This window comes from Galeopterus variegatus, unplaced genomic scaffold, assembly GCF_000696425.1.
Source record: "Galeopterus variegatus unplaced genomic scaffold, G_variegatus-3.0.2 Scaffold17385, whole genome shotgun sequence".
NCBI lineage: Eukaryota > Metazoa > Chordata > Mammalia > Dermoptera > Cynocephalidae > Galeopterus > Galeopterus variegatus.
Genome location: NW_007743496.1, coordinates 89 through 18815, shown reverse-complemented (window position 1 = coordinate 18815; position 18727 = coordinate 89). Strand labels below are relative to the sequence as shown.

The following is an 18727-nucleotide window of genomic DNA, read 5'->3' as shown; positions in this document are numbered from 1 at the left end:
CCTCTCAAACCACACTGTCAAATAAATCTTTGAATTATTCACATGTCTCCCTTCTTGTTTCTCATAGATGCAGGATGGCCATCACCCCCATTCAATAAATCAACCTTGCCAGGTTGTTTGCTTGGTGTGTGTGTGTGTGTGTGTGTGTGTGTGTGTGTGTGTGTGTGTGTTTTGTTAACACTACTATTCCAGCCAACTGGCTGCCTTCTGTCATTTTCTAGGACTGTAGATGGCACTACATTTACTAGTTCCATCAAGGAGAAAACTGTGGCCCGAGCTCTCTATGCACAGGCAAGAGCCAAAGACAAGCTGGCTGGATTGGTGAGGTAAGGACTGAATGAACCGAGCTGCCCTCTCCTCTCGATTGCTGCTTCCCCCACATCCTATCCCCCAACCCAGCCTCCAGAAAGGCACGGAACCTAAGCACATGGCAACGTAGTCAGAATTAAGTGTCACAGTTTCTGTTTCCCTAAACGCCTCTGTTCAACCACTGGATTTTGGGAGATGTCACATAAGTTGTACTCATATTGCTTGTCTTGCAGGAAGATGGATGTTCTATAAATAAACACTGATTTTTCTAAAGAACATGGAGAGGAACTACAGAAATATTGGGGCTCTTGTTACAAAACAGTATAGGGAGAGAGGAAAAAGTTTAGAATTCATTTTAATGATTTATTCTACCTTATTTTTACGGGATAGGGCCTTCCTTATCTAAGATTTTTTTTCCTCTTATAATCTTAAATAAGACACTGGGAATGCCAAACCACCCTCACAAAAGCAACCTCTCAAGCAAGACACTTCAAAGACATTTTCAACGTCTCACTCCTTACACTGCAGACCTAATCTTCTGCAAAATCTTGCCATGTTTTTTTCCTCATCTCTTCTGTCTCTACATCCCGAAAGTTACCTTTAGTTGACATTCTTTTCATTTCATGTATGCATTTGTTCATTCAACAAAAATGCATCACATGTCAACTCTGTACCCTATTCTGTTAGAGACGGCAGAAGCACAGAAACAAACGGTCAGGCTCACGGAGGAGAAAGACAGAGACCAGTGAGTATGACATCCATAGTGGGGCAAGAGCTAATATAGAGAGGGTGCAAGATGCTCCAGGAGTTCTGAGTGCCATGCGTGTAACTCTGTCCTGAGGTCCAGGAAATTTTCACAGAGGACTGATGTTTGAGCTGAGCCCTAGTAGATTAATTTACAGAATTTAGCCAGGTGGAGAAAGGAGAGAAGAAATTCCAAGCAGAGTAAACTCCTCCAGGTGTTTTATCTTTATGAATCATTTCTCCTTCTTTACCCATCGTTTTGACCACATCATCCATTCATTTATTCACTCCACAAATATTTATTTGTAACAGAAACTCTCCTGGAGATAGAGCAGAGCAAAGACCTCAAGTTCCACTCACCCCTCAGATAAACATGGCCCTCGTGCATGCGCTGCTCTGAGCTTTGCACCAAGACATGTGCATCTCTTTCTTCATCTACTCAGTATCCCAAACTGCAGCTCGCAATACTTCCCTGATCCCAAATGGGCTGATAAGGCACAATCCCACCTTGCTTACTTAGTTATTTCATTTTAAAAAGTCAGTCATTATTTATCTTAAGCTGAAATCACCCTCTTTGGATAATTCCACTATTTTCTCTTCAAAACCATAAACACCTCAAGTTCAGTGATCACATTGTACTTGATATGTATAGTGACTAAATAAGGCCTTATGCTGGAAATATGTACTCAGTTTGATGAAATAATAGATTTCTTCTTTCTGAAGACCTTCAAAAATGTAAAGAATCCTAGAATGAGTCTCAAATACAGTATAGGGAATGTGTGCGGTCTTTGGGGTCATCTGAACTGGGGCTTAAGTCCTGGTCCTACCATTGATTAGCCATGGGGTCCTGAGCAGGTCCCTTATCTTCTTGAGTCTCACTTGTTATCATCTGGAAAATGAGAGTAATGACATGCATCTTGCAGAGCTACTATATCAGGGATGATGTATGTTAAATGCCTGGCACAGAATAGGGACCAATCACTGGTAGCTTTGAGCAGATGACACTCAAATCAGTAAGAAGCTCCAGAAGCAAAAGATCAGGCAGGAGAGGAGAGTGAAGCTCTTGGTGGGATTAAGTTTTCTAGAAGTTGCACTTAATTCTATTGCCTCTACTGTTCGTTTTCATGAACTGAGCCGGTCAGGTCACCCTGGAAAGTCTACACGCCCCCTGCTCAGATTCTGGGTTGTGTGCCTCTATGGTGCATGTAATGACCGATGCTGGGGCCTCTCCCCTTTAGGAGCAGTGCTCTTGATATGGAGAACTTCCAAACCGAAGTGAACATCCTCCCTGGGGCAAAGGTGCAGTTCGAGCTTCATTACCAGGAGGCGAAGTGGAGGAAGCTGGGATCCTACGAACACAGACTTCACCTGCAGCCCGGACGGCTGGCCAGACACCTGGAGGTGAGCGGGGATTTGTAGGTGAAAAGTGACACCCTCCTTTCACGGGCCCTGTCTCCGATTTCAAGTTTCTCTTTGTCACCACTATTCGTGGTGTTGATGCCACAAGTCTCTGTTTTTTCATGTACAATAAAAAATAACAAATAATAACAATAACAAATAATAGTAATATTTGTGAGTGAAATGAATTAATACATGTGAAACGCTCAGCACTATACCTAGAGTATAATGAGCATTCAAGAAACGGCAGCTATGACTATGATTTGTCAAGAGTCACCAAAAAAGATTTTCCTCTGTTGAGCTTTGTTCAAAGCAAAGGGACAGAGAAGGAATAAAAATGCCCAGATATGAAGAAAACAATCTGTTTTTGATGGAGCTACAGAGCAAATGCAGAACAACCCAGTAATAGCTTTCCCTCTTCTTTTTTCCCCTAACAACATGAATGCTCTGCTGATAAATAAGAGTAGGATAGAATGAAAAAGGGGAATGAAATCCTAGGGGAATGAGGCAATAGAAAGAGAATACTGAGTTGCCAAGAAGGGGGTAAGCCTCCATGGTGAGTTGAGTCACCTCCCAGGGAATTTGAAGAACTCGTGGAAGTGATCATGGAACCAGGGAAACTCAAAGATGGGAAAAGCATCAGAGGACTTATTAGTAAATTTACTTCCTACTAACAATGCCTTAAAAGACTTAATTCTTTGAGTACTTTTCTCTCCCATCTCTAGGTAGACGTGTGGATTATTGAACCTCAGGGAATAAGATTTGTTCATGTTCCCGACACATTTGAAGGTCATTTCGATGGTGTTCCAGTCATATCTAAAGGACACCAGAAGGTACCATAAGCATTGCATGTTGCCAAGTGTGTAAATGGCCACTAGCTCCTGGGTTCTGTCCTCCTCCTGTGCTCTGGAGAATAGAAAGAGGTCCAGCGTTGAGCTGAGGACATTGGATGAAGGGACAGTGATCCCTGCACAGAGTCCAGGGTTTTTCACAGGATGTGCAAAACAATACTCCCAATTGTCACTCTATGCTGACAAGAGACTGTCCCTTTTGGAGCCTCATTTCTCCCTGAGGCATCTGCTTGACCAGTAGCTAAAAACAGCTTTCACATAATATATGGAAGATTTTCATTAATCACCACAAGAAATATTCAGCTTAATTCTCTCTGCCTTCATTGCCAATGATAACCAACAATGAAGAGGTCAAACTCCTCTAAGAACCTTTTATAAATGTTTCCCAGAGCTAGTAACAACCCCTTCCATGGTGGTTGGAGAAAATGCTTTGAATTTTTTTTTTTAAAGGCCCAAAACCTGACAAACAGCACCACACTCTGGCAGACATCGAGACACTGCCCTCCAAAGCCCTGGCCCCGTTCCTTCCATCAGTAATAGGTCTACTGGTGTTGACTGGATGCAGCAGAGCCATTGGGCAACACCTCTTCCCCTGTGTGCATGAGCAGGTGCAGTGTTGAGCCTCCTCTGGAGAGGGAGGGAGCACAGCCCTGGCTCTGACATCACTGTCCTTTCCAGGCGCATATCTCCTTCAGGCCCACAGTAGCACAGCAAAGAAAATGCTCCAAGTGCTCTGAGACTGCGGTGGATGGAGAGCTGGTGGTGATGTATGATGTGCACAGAGAAAAGAAGGCTGGTGAACTCGAGGTGCGTACAGAGAACTGTTTCTTGGTGAACAAACTCTGTTCACCAAGGTCTGTGGGTAGTTTCTGGCTGCTGAGCCAAAGGTTGAGGCTGCAGAGAAGGGATTAAAATCACATTTCTCTAATATGCCACCAAGCATTATCTTTTATGTCATGAAAACTAAGTACAGGGTCACCAGGTTGCCCTTGTCCCAGAAGGGCACTTCTATGCCTCATAGGAAGAACAATAGAAAGTTACCAAATGGGAATTTTGTATAACCTCCCAACACCCTTTGCAATTAGATGATTTTTTAAAAATGCACAGAAATTATGGGGTGAGGAGGAAGGCACAGCCAAAGCCTAGAGAAGGATCTGGAACCAGTGGTGAATTCCAGGGTCAGGGTTTATTGTGAGAGTTCTTGGGAGGTTTCATTTCTCCTTTTGTCATGTCTTAGATGTGTATCTCCATTTCCCTTGTGCTAAGGTAAGAACCCTTACAGTGTATCAAAAGGCTGGGAATCTCTCCAGGGACAGAGGGCAGAGAAGTGTCTTGGAGGCCATAGCCACATACCCTGCAGCTGGACACTGTAATGTCCTGGACAGAAGCAACCAAAGGGCAGTGGAAAGAAAAATATACGAGCCTGTCATTGGAGCCTACAGTAGAGGACGAAAAGGGTGGGCAGGATTCCAGCTGGAGTGGCCTCCCATTAACTTTGAGAAAAATCCAAATTTCCTAAAGTGGCACAGGAAGGTCCTTCTGCACTGTCCGGAAGTCTCCTCCCCACCTCTGATCCCCAACCCAGCCCAATTCCTACACCCATGGGCTAACTGCATGCTCATCCTCATTTCCCAGAGTAGATGGGGAAGCCTCCTCCATCTGAGTTAGATTTGCCTCCTCTGGACTCTTTTGGAGCCCTTCACTTTCCTAGTCATGGCACTTAACACACTGTGCTGAAAATTGCTTTGTGTCTGTCTCCTCCACTGGCTGTGAGACCCATGAGAGCAGAGAGTCTGCCTGATTCACTGTTGGTTAGCAGGATGCCTGGACCAGAGGCTCTCAGTAAAGACTGAGTGGAGTGGAATGGAATGGAGTGGAATGGAGATTGGAGTGGACCAGAAAGAAGTGGAATGGAGTGGAGTGGATTGGAGTGGAACGGAGCAGAGTGGAGTGCAGCAGAGTGGAGTGGAATGAAGTGGAGTGGATGGAGCGGAGTGGAGTGGAGTGGAATGGAGTGGAGTGGAGTGGATTGGAGTGGAACAGAGCAGAGTGGAGTGCAGCAGAGTGGAGTGGAATGAAGTAGAGTGGAGTGGAATGAACGGAGTGGAGTGGAGTGGAATGGAGTGGAATGGTGTGGAGTGGAGTGGAGTGGAGTGGAGTGGAGTGGAATGGTGTGGAGTGGAGTGGAATGAACGGAGTGGAGTGGAGTGGAGTGGAATGGAGTGGGGTGGAGTGGAGTGGAATGGAATGAACGGAGTGGAGTGGAGTGGAATGGAGTGGGGTGGAGTGGAGTAGAATGGAATGGAGTGGAATGGAGTGGAATGGTGTGGAGTGGAGTGGAGTGGAGTGGAGTGGAATGGTGTGGAGTGGAGTGGAATGAACGGAGTGGAGTGGAGTGGAGTGGAATGGAATGGAGTGGAGTGGAGTAGAATGGAATGGAGTGGAATGGAGTGGAGTGGAGTGGAATGGAGGTTGGAGTGGACCAGAAAGAAGTGGAATGGAGTGGAGTGGATTGGAGTGGAACAGAGCAGAGTGGAGTGCAGCAGAGTGGAGTGGGATGAAGTAGAGTGGAGTGGAATGAACGGAGTGGAGTGGAGTGGAATGGAGTGGAATGGAATGGAGTGGAGTGGAGTGGAGTGGAGTGGAATGGAGTGGGGTGGAGTGGAGTAGAATGGAATGGAGTGGAATGGAGTGGAATGGAGTGGAGTGGAGTGGAATGGAGTGGAGTGGAATGGAGTGGGGTGGAGTGGAGTAGAATGGAATGGAGTGGAATGGAGTGGAGTGGAGTGGAATGGAGGTTGGAGTGGACCAGAAAGAAGTGGAATGGAGTGGAGTGGATTGGAGTGGAACAGAGCAGAGTGGAGTGGAATGAAGTGGAGTGGATGGAGTGGAGTGAAGCAGACTGGAGCACAGAGAAATGGAGTGGAGCATAGTGTAGCTGAGTGGAGTCGAGTGGAAAAGAGTGGAGTGGAGTGGAGCAGAACAGAGTGGAATGGAGTAGAACAGAGCAGAGTGGAGCGGAGTACTCTGCTGAGAAGGCGTGGACCCTCACAGGAAAGGAACGAAGGGAGCAGCAGGAGAAGGAAAGGACGGGTGGGTGTCAGGCTCCCCTCTCCTCACCATCACTCACCTCTCCTCTCTTCGTCCCCAGGGCCCCATCTCTCTATCTTCTAAACATTGGTCCTGATTTGACTCACAAATATGTTCTATTTTTCAGGTATTCAATGGATATTTTGTACACTTCTTTGCTCCTGAAAACCTGCACCCAATTCCCAAAAACATCCTCTTTGTTATTGATGTTAGTGGCTCGATGTGGGGAGTTAAAATGAAACAAGTGAGTGTCCCCCTCGTTTGCAGTGGTGGGTGGGACTACCTGCCCGTCTTTGATCTCCTCCCAACAAGGCAATCGTTCAACCCTTCCTCCCCCTTAGCACCAAAACTCAGTGACTATGGTTACTCACTAAGGGTGTGGACTCTTCCCAGTGTTGAGATTATTGTGTGTTCTAGTCATTCATCCCTTGTAAAATTCCCTTTCTTCTCATCTGCCTCTTTCCTGCTTCCTCTTTTCTCTCTTCCTCTCTTTTCCATGCTGTGTTCAGTATTTCCTTGAAAAACCACCTCAAAACTCACATCTTTGAAACATTTCATCTCTGCATAACCTCCTCTTGCTCTGATCACTCCTATTCTTTTGGTTCTTATGCATAACAGTTTTCTGTAATATCTTGCCATTGTTTACAAGTAACTCTTAAATTGTTATATGCATATTATTTCTTATTATGTTGCACTTCCTTGAGGGTGGCTATCCTGATCCATATCTTCCAGTTTGGAGCTCAGTATAGGCTTATTCAATGATAAATGGCACAAACACAAATCTAAAAAATAAACAAGAAGATTTCTTAATTTATCCATCAGTCTATCCATCCAACCACTTTGAACAACCAACCTACTGTTATTCACTCAACAACTATTTTGATCACCCAAGTGTTCACTACTATTCTAGGATCTGTAAGGAATCCATGTCATGTATGGACCCTGCCCACCTGTGCTTTCACTCCAGTACAGGGTTTTTCAGCTATGGCACTACTGATACTTTGGACTGGGTCGTTCTTTGTTGGGGGGTAGTCGTGCTGTCCTATGCGTTACAGAATGTTTAGTAGCATCCCTAGTCTACCACTAGATTTCAGTAGCACAACCTCCTCCCCAGTCGTGACAATCAAAAGCAACTTCAGACATTGCCCAATGTCCCCTGGGGGGAGTAACTGCCCCCAGTTGAGAACCACTGCTCTAATATAATGGTTCATTTATGGCTTCCTTCTTTCTATCCTTTACTCATTCAACAAATATTTATGAAGCACCTACTATGTGTCAAGCACTTAGTTCATCAACAAAATAGATCAAAAGTTTAAAAACAAAAAACAAAAAAATCATCCCTACCCTCAGGAGCTTATGGAACTTCAATTCTGGGGGTAGGTGGGACAGAAAATAAACAATACACATAATAAGTAAATTTAAGAGTATGTTCAACAGTAGTGTTATGAAAAAAGTGTTTTTGTTTTTGCTTTTTTTTAAAGAGAGGTATATTAGGAATCAGGAGTGCCAATTGCAGAGAGATGAAATTTTAAATAGGTTTGCTATTGAAATAGATGGTTTTATTGAAACAACCTTTGAGGAAACCCATAGAAGGTGAGGGGAGAGTGGTGCAGATATCTGGGGGCAGCAGAAAGAGCCAATGCAGTGGATCTAGTCAGAAGTGAGCCAGGCAAGGAACAGAGAGAAGGCCAGTGGGGGAGAGGGTGGGAGATGAGACCTGATAAGTAAGGGGCAGGGCAGGTCTTGGAACACCTGCCAGGTCATCAGCAGAATGGTGGCTTGTACTCAGATAGAGAGCTGTTGGTGGGGAAGGAGTGTGGGGATGGATGAATGAGTGACATGATCTGACGTTACTGAAGGGCTGCCTCACTGAGAAGAGACTGGCGTGAACCCGGATGGCATCTGTGGATGTGGGCAGAAGTGATTGTATTCTGGAATGTGTTTTGAAGGTGGAATGAACAGTATTTCCTGAAGGGTTTGCTGTAAGGTGCAGGGGAGAAAAGAGGGCTGAAAGACACTGCACGGCTTTTAGCCTGAGCAACTGGAAGGATGGAGTTTGCCACCGGTGAGCTGGGAAAGACAGCAGCAGGGCTTTGGTTTTGGACATATTGAGGTTGAGATGTCTGTTAAACGTCCAAGTTGGACGTGTCAAAGAGGATGTTGGCTATACAGGTCTGGTGTTCAAAAGTGAGATATGGAGATAAACAACCAGGCGTCATCAGCATGCAGAAGGCATGTACAGCATTGAGACTAGAAGAGGTCACCAAGGAGGAGGTGGAGAAGGGAATCAAGATCAAACAGTAGAGAATTTCAATATTAAGAATTTGAGGAGAAGAGGAGAAACTAGCAATAGAGACTAAAAAAAAAAAAAAAAAAAAAAACTAATGAGAGGGGGAGAAAAACCAAGAGTATGAGGCCCTGGAAGACAAGTGAGGAAGTTGTGCTCGGGAGGGAGATGTGGGCGGTTGGTTCAATGCTGGTGATAGGTTGAGTGTCACGAGATGTGAGGATAGTCCGTTGGGTTTAGCAACATCAAGGTCATTGGTGACCTTGCCAGGGGCAGATTCAGTGGAGTGATGGGGATGAAAACCTGAATGGAGCGGGTTTAAGACAGAATAGGAAAAGAAGATTTGTAGACACTGTAGTTAGACAATTCTCCCAAGGAATTTTATTGCAAAGGGAAGCTGAGAAATGGAGAAATTGAGTGAAAATAAGGTTTTTAAAGGGGTGAGACATAACAGCATGTTTTCATGTTTATGGAAATAGCCCAATAGAGGAGAGAATTGTAAGAGGCAAAAGGCAATTGCTAGAGCCATGTCCTTCAGTAGATGAGAGGGAATGAAACCCAGTTCCTGAGTAGATGGATTTGCATTCGGTAGAAGAACAGCTAGTTCTATATTTCCAGGCAGGAGAGAAAAATGTATGAGTACGAATATTGCTCGGTGGGATTTTATGGTGATGAGAGTCTGTGGAATTGTCTTCTGATTGCTTTGTTTTTCAGGGGAGTGGAAATCAGGGTCATCAGGTGAGGCAGAGGAAGAGGAACATGATGGTTTGAAGAGGAAAAATATGAGAAATAATAGTTTAGCAGAGTAGTTGAGTAAACAGACCTGAGAAATACATTTGATTTTCAGGCACCACTAAGCAAGCACTTGAAGTTTGTGATCCTTAACTTAAACTAAGACTAGTCCAACTAGTTGTACATAACAGTTAGGTAGTAAAAGTTTAAGTATCAATAAGCCAATAATACATGTTGAAAATAAGTGAGAGGTGTGTTCTGTGTTGTCTGAGGTGGGTTCAGGAGGTTTTCTGGAACAAAGCTTGAGTCGGTACTTGAAAGACGACTCAGATCAATGATTGGTCTTCCTAGTTGCTTCTTAGGCTTAGAGTTTAAGTAGAGACCCTTCATTATTCTATTTTGAAATAGACTGTGGAAGCAATGAAGACCATATTGGATGACCTCAGAGAGGAAGACCAGTTCTCCGTGGTTGATTTCAACCAGAACGTTCGGACCTGGAAAAATGATTTAGTTTCAGCTACTAAAACACAGACTGCTGATGCAAAGAAGTATATTGAGAAAATCCACCCCAGTGGAGGTGAGTGTGTTGGCCTAAAACTCAGTGAGAAACTTCCGTAGGGTTCAAGTCTTGGTTGACTTAAGAAGCATTATCCACCCCTCCCTGCCCCCTAGTGTTTTTTGCCCTGTCTGCAATGGTCTGCCTTAAATAATATGGTTATTGGTAAACGATGATACTAATTTCGTGGTGAAAGTACAACACGTAAGCCAGCTCGCACACATTTCTAACCTTCAGCCTTTTTCAGAAAAGGGTTCAGTAAGTGACATTACCCTTCTTTATTACTTGCGTGGCAGAAAAGTAACTGTCTTCAGAATATATCAGCAAGGCTGATTTAGATACCTTAAATCTGATCTTTAACAAAATGACAGACTGGTGCCTTGAAAGGGATAATTCTTTCTCTAAAGGGATAGTTTACTTCAAAGTGAATATTTTACTGCACTGGGGAACTTGACCAGGTTGAACAAAATCTGTGTCACTCGGAAAGCAGTTGAATGATTTTGGTGTTAAACAGATTATGCATAAGTCATCACCAGACAGATGAACCTGAATCCAAGATGTGATTTGTGTGCATGTGGAAAGAAAGCACGTGTAACAGCACATTATATTACTTTAACAGGCACAAATATCAACGAAGCACTTCTGCGGGCAATCTTTATTTTGAATGAAGCCAACAACTTGGGATTGTTGGACCCCAACTCAGTCTCTCTGATCATCTTGGTGTCTGATGGAGATCCAACAGTAGGCAAGTACCACCTCCATTTTCTCCTGACACACATTTTCATTGTTGTTTCTTAGGAATGTGATTTGCTTAAAATGGGTACTCTTGTGGCATTTGCCTGAGTTTCTAAAATACTTTAAACCCGTGCATCCCAAAGGAAGTTGTCTGACCGTGAAGCACTCAGCCCCTTAAACCAGACCTCAGGGACATCAGTAGTGCTCCTGAATGCCTCAGTTTCATCTCCACAATGAGCGGAGCTTGAGTTTGAGTTTTAACAGTATGTTGTAAGGACTGCTGATGGATGCTCGTGAAATGCTTTTACTTCCTCAACTTAAGTTGTGTGCAGATGGTGTGCGGGAGCTGTGAATGATGAGTATTTATCCAGATCGCCCAGTGGTACTTCTGGAGGCCACAGTCACATGTTTTCTGTTGTTCTCCACATTTCCCAGCTGCAACTGGAGAAATGACTGCTCTCTGATAAAACCTTTAAATTAGTCATTTTTCTTATCCACAAAATGGCTTCAGCATCTCCCCACTTCTATTATCTATTTTTCTTTTTGTTAGTTTTATTTGGGTCTTTATACTGACAAACATAAGTAACAGTGAATGCTAGATTGTGCTACATGAGTGTGTAGACAAGGACCACGTCTGTCCTGTGCCTGACACAGCTCAGGAGAATGAAACTGTGTGTGCAGATCATAACAATGTGTATTAGTTCATTTCTATTGCTTATAACAAGATACCTGAAACTGGGTAATTTATAAAGAAATAAAATTTATTTCTTATAGTTTGAGAGGCAGAGAAGTCTACAGTTCAGGGAACACAACTGGGGAGGGCCTTCTTGGTGGGAACTGCAGAGTCCCATGGTGATTGGGGTATCACATGGCAAGAGAGTGGGCTGAACAGCAGAGAGATAACCTTCTCACTTGCTCTGCTTATAAAGCCATCAGAACCACGCTCAATCCATTCATGAGGGCACAGTCCTCAAATCAGATCACCTCCCACCTTTCAAATACCATAAGAGGATTTCTTACCTTCTTAACACTGTTAATGATGGGAGTCAAGTCTCCAATAAATGAACTTTTGGGGGACACATTTAACCTCTAGTACAATGGCAAAGTTTTAGAAAGATAAGAGCAACCATTTCACTAGTTGTGAGACTAGAAGGAGCAGTTGATATGTATTTGTGGTAGACTCAATGTCTCCCCCATCAGATTGCTTTTAAAATTCAAAGTTTGAATAAGTTTTTCTCAAAGGAATAAAGGAAATATGGTAAAAATTTAAGTCTGTTTCTCACTCCCGTGCATCAACCATTAGTTCCTGTCCTGGAGTCAGTCAATGGTTACCAGTTCCTCGTGTATCTTTCCAGAGATAGCTCACGCATACCTGTGTACTATACACATATTTACACATATATGTACATATTCATATACACGCATACATGGATACATACATGCATGCATGTATACAAATGCATCTCACATACACAGATATTTACCTTGGTTTTTTTCCTTTTTAAAAGTGTGTCTTTGAGATTATTTGATATAAATACATAAAGACTTGCTGTGTTCTTCACTGTCTATACCATAATTTAACCAATCTCCCTTATTGGTGTACATTTAAGTTGTTTCCAATATGTCACTATTCCCAAATAATGTTGCAAAGTACCATTGCCCAAACTTCATCTCAACATGTGTGAGTGCATGTGTAAAAAAAATTCTTACAAGTAGAGATACTGGGTCAAAGGGTAAGTGCATTTTTAATTTTGACAAAATTTGCTAAGCTCCTCCCTCCCTGGATTTTACAGAAACTTTATAACACTGCTTCCTCATTCCTTTTCTTTCTGTCATCACCCACTTCAGGTGAGCTAAAATTGTCAAATATTCAAAAAAATGTGAAGCAGAACATACAAGATAATGTGTCCTTGTTCAGTTTGGGGATGGGATTTGACGTTGACTATGATTTTTTGAAAAGACTATCCAATGAAAACCGTGGAATTGCTCAAAGGATTTATGGAAACCAGGACACAGCTTCCCAGCTCAAGGTGACATTTTCTTCTGTTCTTTTTTTTTCCTCTCTCTCTCTCTCTCAAAATCATCCAACTACGCTTCTCTGATGCCGAAAAGAAGACAGCTGAATTTAACTCAAAATTGTCATTATTTCAGCCATATTCAGCCTCAAGGATCAAAAGTGTTCACTTCCTTTGTCACACATCCCCCGTCACCCCTCGTATTTCTGCACTACAGTGAGATGTGAGTCAGTAAGGTGATGGGTACACACTTCCCTGCACCCTGAACAAAAGTCTTTGGCGGCACCATCCAGTCCTCTTGGGCCTTTCCAGTCCCCTGAGCAGTTGGTCTCCTTATCATCATGGACACCTGTTTTCCCTTTAAAGTGCATTGGCATCTTGGATATCAATGTTTTATAATGTAAGAGAGATCACACTGTGGCCCGTACATTCCGTTAAATATAAAAGATACAAATTATTGGTTTATGTTGACTAAATGGGCAAGAAAAAGATGTAGGAAAAGAACATACCTTCCCCCACCCTCTGTCAGTGTCGGGCATTATCTTCAGACTTGGGGATGGGTGAAGGATAAGGTTCTATCCTATGTCATCAACCCAGCTGACTTTCCTGATTATGAGTGTCCATGAGTTTTTCATGCTGATCATAACAGAAAGAAAAAAAAATGCTGGGGTCTTAAATGATGGCTCATGTTCTTAATAAGTCTTTGCCTCAGTTTTTTTCATCTGATAATTATGAGCATTTTCCCTTGTCCCAGAGATACTGTGGGAATAAATTGAGAGGTACCTTCTAAGCATTTGAAGAATCTCAGAAAAAAAATGCTTTAGACCTACAAAGTGGTGTGAAAATAATGATTTCTCTCTCTCTCTTTCTTTTTTTATGAATTGTAGAAATTCTACAACCAGGTCTCTACACCATTGCTCCGGAATGTTCAGTTCAACTATCCCCATTCGTCAGTAACAGATGTCACTCAGAACAGTTTCCATAATTATTTTGGAGGCTCGGAGATTGTGGTGGCAGGAAAATTTGACCCTGATAAGTTGGAGAAAATCCAGAGCATTATCACCGCCACTTCGGTACTTCTGTTTATGTGCTTATTCTAAAAACACTAATTGGTCCCCTGGATACAGTCCACCTTCTATGTCAACAGGCTAAGACTCTGCATTCCCGGAATTACGTGCATAGAATGAAAGCAATAGGCAAAGGAGAGGACATCCCTTCCATCTTCCCAACTATTCTGTAAATTCTTACCTTTTCCCCCAATCCTCATCCCAACCTCCATAGAAATGCACTTACTTGCTCAGCAGAGGCTGTCTTCCATTCCTTTTGTATTCCCCTTAAAGTGCATAGTTCTCTGCTTCACTCACAGGGGGTACTAAAAACAGGAATGGATGAACTATAATTCTGCTCCCCCGACCCACTGTGTCTTTCAACTGAACCTTCTGTCGTCTAGGCTAACACCGAGTTGGTCTTGGAAACGCTGGCCCAGATGGATGACTTGGAGGATTTTCTATCAAAAGACAAGCATGCAGATCCTGATTTCACCAGGAAATTGTGGGCCTATCTAACAATCAACCAGCTGCTAGCTGAGCGGTAAGAAGAGGAGAGTATATATACACCATGGGGATTTGCAAAAGTGAGATGTTTACCTTGAATATTTGAAGGAACATACAAAAAGAGTTTGGAACCCGGAAAGGCAGAAAATTAATACAGGTTTGGATCATCAACTTCCATTGGTTCTGAACACTTTAGCTAAAGCTGGGTTCACTCTTTTTTCTTTTTCATTGAGGTATAACCTATGGTCAGTGTGTGAAGTACATTAATTTTAAGTGCACAGTTTAATGAATTTTTACATACATCACCCGTACAATCAACACCCAGATCCAGATGTAGAACCGCTGGGGGTTCCCTCGTTCTCCTTCCCACTCAGCACCACCCCCACCCCCGGTGAGAACTGCTGTTCTGACGTCTGTTGACATCCATTAGTTTTGTCTGTTACTAAATTTCATATAATCATGCAGTGTGTATTCTTCTGTACCTGGCTTGCTTCACTCAATAGGACATCTGTGAGAGTCATCCAGGTGGCTGAATCCTCACCTATGCCCTCCTGCGGCTGCTCAGCCGAGCTGTGTCTCAGCTCTGCAACACAGAAACTGCATCGCTAGAGGGTTGTGTGGTTCTTCGAGCGCCTGCATCAGAATTACACAGGGGTTGATAAAAATGACCACTGCCAAGCCCCACTCCACCTATTAGATCAGATTCTCAGAAAGATGGAACAGGGTCATCTGAGCTAGGGTGGGAAAATGAAATACAGTTGTGTAACTGGATTCTCGGAGAAAATCCCTGATTTCAATAAGATTATGCTGTGGCTTTGAATTAAGTGAGAAATATTCCTGCCCCTTTGACAGCACACTGTATGTATTTAAAGGCATAGAGCAAATTGCTTCAGAAATTAAATATTGACTTTTTAAAAAAATCCCTGTGAAAAAATCAGCGATTGCCAGGGGTTGGAGCTGGGGGGCGGGGGATGACTAGGTGGAGCACAGAGGATTTTTTGGGCAGTGAAACTACTCTGTATGATACTACAATGTTGGATAAATGCCATCCTGCATTTGTCCAAACCCCTAGAATGTACGACACCCAGAGTGAGCCCTAATGCAAACTGTGGAGTTTGGGTGATATCAATGTGTCAGTGAAGGTTCATTGGTTGTATCAAATGCACCACTCTGGCAGGGGGTGTTGATAGTGGGGGAGGCTGTGCATGCATGGGGGTAGGGGGTATTTGGGAAATCTTGGTACCTTCTGGTCAATTTCACTATGAACCTAAAACTGTTATAAAAAATAGTATCTTTAAAAAAAAATCCCTTGGCACTGCATAGCTAGATAAAATGCTAAGCTTCATGTAGCCAGTTAGTTCTGTTTCCTTCTTACCTTGTCTGCCTGCCCCCCGCCACCCCAGGTCCTGGTTGGACACCAGGCAGGGGAGGGGGCTTGCAGGACTGGAGTTCACCCTTATATACAGTGATGTCCTATAACATCTCTATTTCCTGAATACAGAAGCCTAGCTCCTACCGCTGCTGCCAAAAAGAAAATCACAAGATCAATCCTGCAGATGTCTCTAGATCATCACATCGTGACCCCACTCACTGCGATGGTGATTGAGAACAATGCGGGGGATGAGCGCATGCTGGCCGACTCCCCACCACCTGACCAATCCTGCTGTTCAGGTCAGTGTTTCCACCTGGTGGAGAAGTATCACAGGGCTCCTGTCCTGTCCTGCATCAAAGTCATAGTGCATCTGCCCTGCCCTTGCAACCCATGTCCTGCCCCCAGCCCTATGTCCCTCCTGCCCAGCTCCTCCTGTCAACTTGCTTTGAGGATGGTTTATTGCTGTGATCTCTAGACAGTTTTGCTCACATTTAAAATTTTTCATCTTGCTTAAATAGTTACAACTAATATATTTCTGGCATACTGTAAATATTGACCTTTTAAGATAAAATTGTTAAATCATTGTTTTAAATAAATGTATCCAATGAAATAGAATACCTAATTTGATACTCACCATCATCCATATAGAAAAAAAAATACATCAACAAATTCTGTTTTAATTATTGTAAATTTTATATTGTTCTTATTTTCTAGTTGAACTTGTATTTCCATTCCACTTTCGTAAAAGAACCATATCCTAATGTAATACATTTTTATGCATGTAAGTCTTTTATTGATCACCTATTTCCCTACAAGAAAAATATGTTTGCTTATTTTGTTAAAAATTTTTTTGCTTATGTTTGTTTAAATTTCAAATTTAAACATTGTGACCGTAAGGTTCTGAGTGTTCAAAATTTTCTTCTGGATTGAGTTTTATTAAAATTACCATTAGTAGGGCCGGCCCCGTGGCTCACTCAGGAGAGTGCAGCACTGGTAGCACCGAGGCCGTGGGTTTGGATCTTATATAGGGATGGCCGGTGCGCTCACTGGCTGAGCGTGGTGTGGACAACACCAAGCTGAGGGTTGCAATCCCCTTACCGGTCAAAAAAAAAAAATTACCATTAGTAGACAATTGATTAAAATAATATAAATATATCATACATTTTCATATACATAAGAAGTAAAATTTGAGTGGAAATAATCTCTTAATGAGGAAAATGTGGCTGAGTGTTTTTTCATGAATCCATGGGTAAATATTACTTAAGGATAGACTGAAACAGACAGGATTCAGCATCAAATCTACTTTTTAAAAAATTGTTATAGGCATAAGTCCCGATAAACCTTTACCTGATAACTTGCTGGCACAGATAATTAGATCTAGTTGAATCTAACATTCAAAAATGTTTAATAATCTATCAGCAGACAACTCAAGCCCCTCTCCAATTTTGTTGAAAGCAAAGAATTGGAAACCATGTGACTTGCAAAGAGATTTTGGTTTTAGGTTTCTGGGGGATGCTGGTGAGGGGAGGCATGCCTTCTATTTGTAAACTAGGAGAGAGGGGTTTTCTTAGGAAAGAGTATACGTGGAAGCTGAAAATCTAGAAATTACCTTAAAAACTGTCCATGTTCTCTGTATCCTGTAGAAAGTCTCTAGATATGACCAAGGGCAAAAGACCTCTGTTTATTAGACTCCCCTTCCTCTCTTTCATAGGGACTGGACCTTTCAATACACACTCTTGGGATTCATCTGCATACACTGGAGGGATCATTTTCAGCATTTTTCAATTTCGTTCAAGTGCAATGCCAAGTTTACCGCACTGGTCCAGGGTTCAAGAAATTCTGACCTCTGAGTTCCCAGTCACAATAGCCTGGAGTCTCAAAGCTAAATTGATCTAGGGAGAAACTGACCTTGGGAAGCTGGCATATGTTTCTCAAAGAGAGATTGACCAAATATCAGAAAGCAAAATAAACATTTTTTTGTGATGCAACATTTCTCTCACAGTAGGGGAACCTCTTTGGGAAACTAAATTGCTCAGCTTGTTGTTTGGTGAGTGACAGACCCCAGAAGATGCCCACGGTAATCTAGGACTTCTGAACATCATCTCCCGACCAATGCTGAAGGCACAGGCCCTTCCCCAGCTCTGCAGAATGGATTCTCACACTGTGCCCCTTGCTCAGGTTCCGGACTCCTGAGAGAACCATAGCGCAGCAGCCCCACCTCCACCCCCACCCCCACCAGCAGGATGCAGAGGGAGCCAGAGAGAGAACTCTGGAAAAAAATTAGGGTGAGAAAACCTTAGCTGAGTATCCCTGAAGGCTGCATAAAACAGGTTCTTAACACTGTAAGCAATTTTCATGCAGAAGTAAACCTGGAAACTAATGGATGCAGGTTTTTCTACACAGGTGCCCTATATTATGGCAGCAAAGTTGCTCCAGGTTCCATCCCATCCTGGGCCAACCCTTCACCAGCGCCACTGGTGCCAATGCGTGCAGAAGGAGCCCAGGTGCTGGAGTCCACGCCCCCTCCACATGTGATGAGAGGTAAAGAGCTTCCACATTGCTCCACATCTCATTGCTCAACCACTCGTAATACTTGGAACACTGTGTACGTTAACACAGTCACTGTGTCCTGGTAAACTAGGTGACTTCTATAGGCATCCTTGCCTTCCGTTGAAAGAAGATCACTCCATGCATTAGTCTGCTGGAGCTGCTATAACAAAATTACATAGAACGGGTGGCTTAAACAGCAGACATTTATTCCTCATAGTTCTGGAGCCTGGAAGTGCAAGATCAAGGTGCCAACAGGGTAGGTTTCATTCTGAGGCCTCTTGGTTTGGGTTGTAGGCAGCCACCATCTCACCGGGTGCTCACATGGCCTCTTCCTTGTGGGCACACGGGGAGAGAGAGAGAGAGAGAGAGCTCTCTGGTGTTTCTTCTTATGAGGACACTGATCTCATCATGAGATCCTCATTTTCACAACCTCATCTAAACCTACTGACCTTCCAAAGGCCCCATCTTCCAAATACCATCACACCGAGCTATGAATTTTGGAGGGTCAATTCAGTCCATAGCTTTCTGTTTCCAA

General features: G+C 43.2%; 1 protein-coding gene across 1 annotated transcript; it reads left to right on the top strand.

The window, feature by feature from the left end:
* Positions 1 to 192: 192 nt before the first annotated feature.
* LOC103582694 (inter-alpha-trypsin inhibitor heavy chain H2) lies at positions 193 to 18183 on the top strand (the record flags this gene model as incomplete). Its single annotated transcript, XM_008564215.1, has 12 exons — positions 193 to 326; positions 2292 to 2454; positions 3177 to 3284; positions 3981 to 4109; positions 6520 to 6636; positions 9820 to 9988; positions 10587 to 10712; positions 12551 to 12732; positions 13605 to 13790; positions 14168 to 14307; positions 15772 to 15941; positions 18046 to 18183. Coding segments are annotated over 12 exons (1762 nt in total), but the record flags the coding sequence as incomplete, so codon positions are not given.
* Positions 18184 to 18727: the final 544 nt, after the last annotated feature.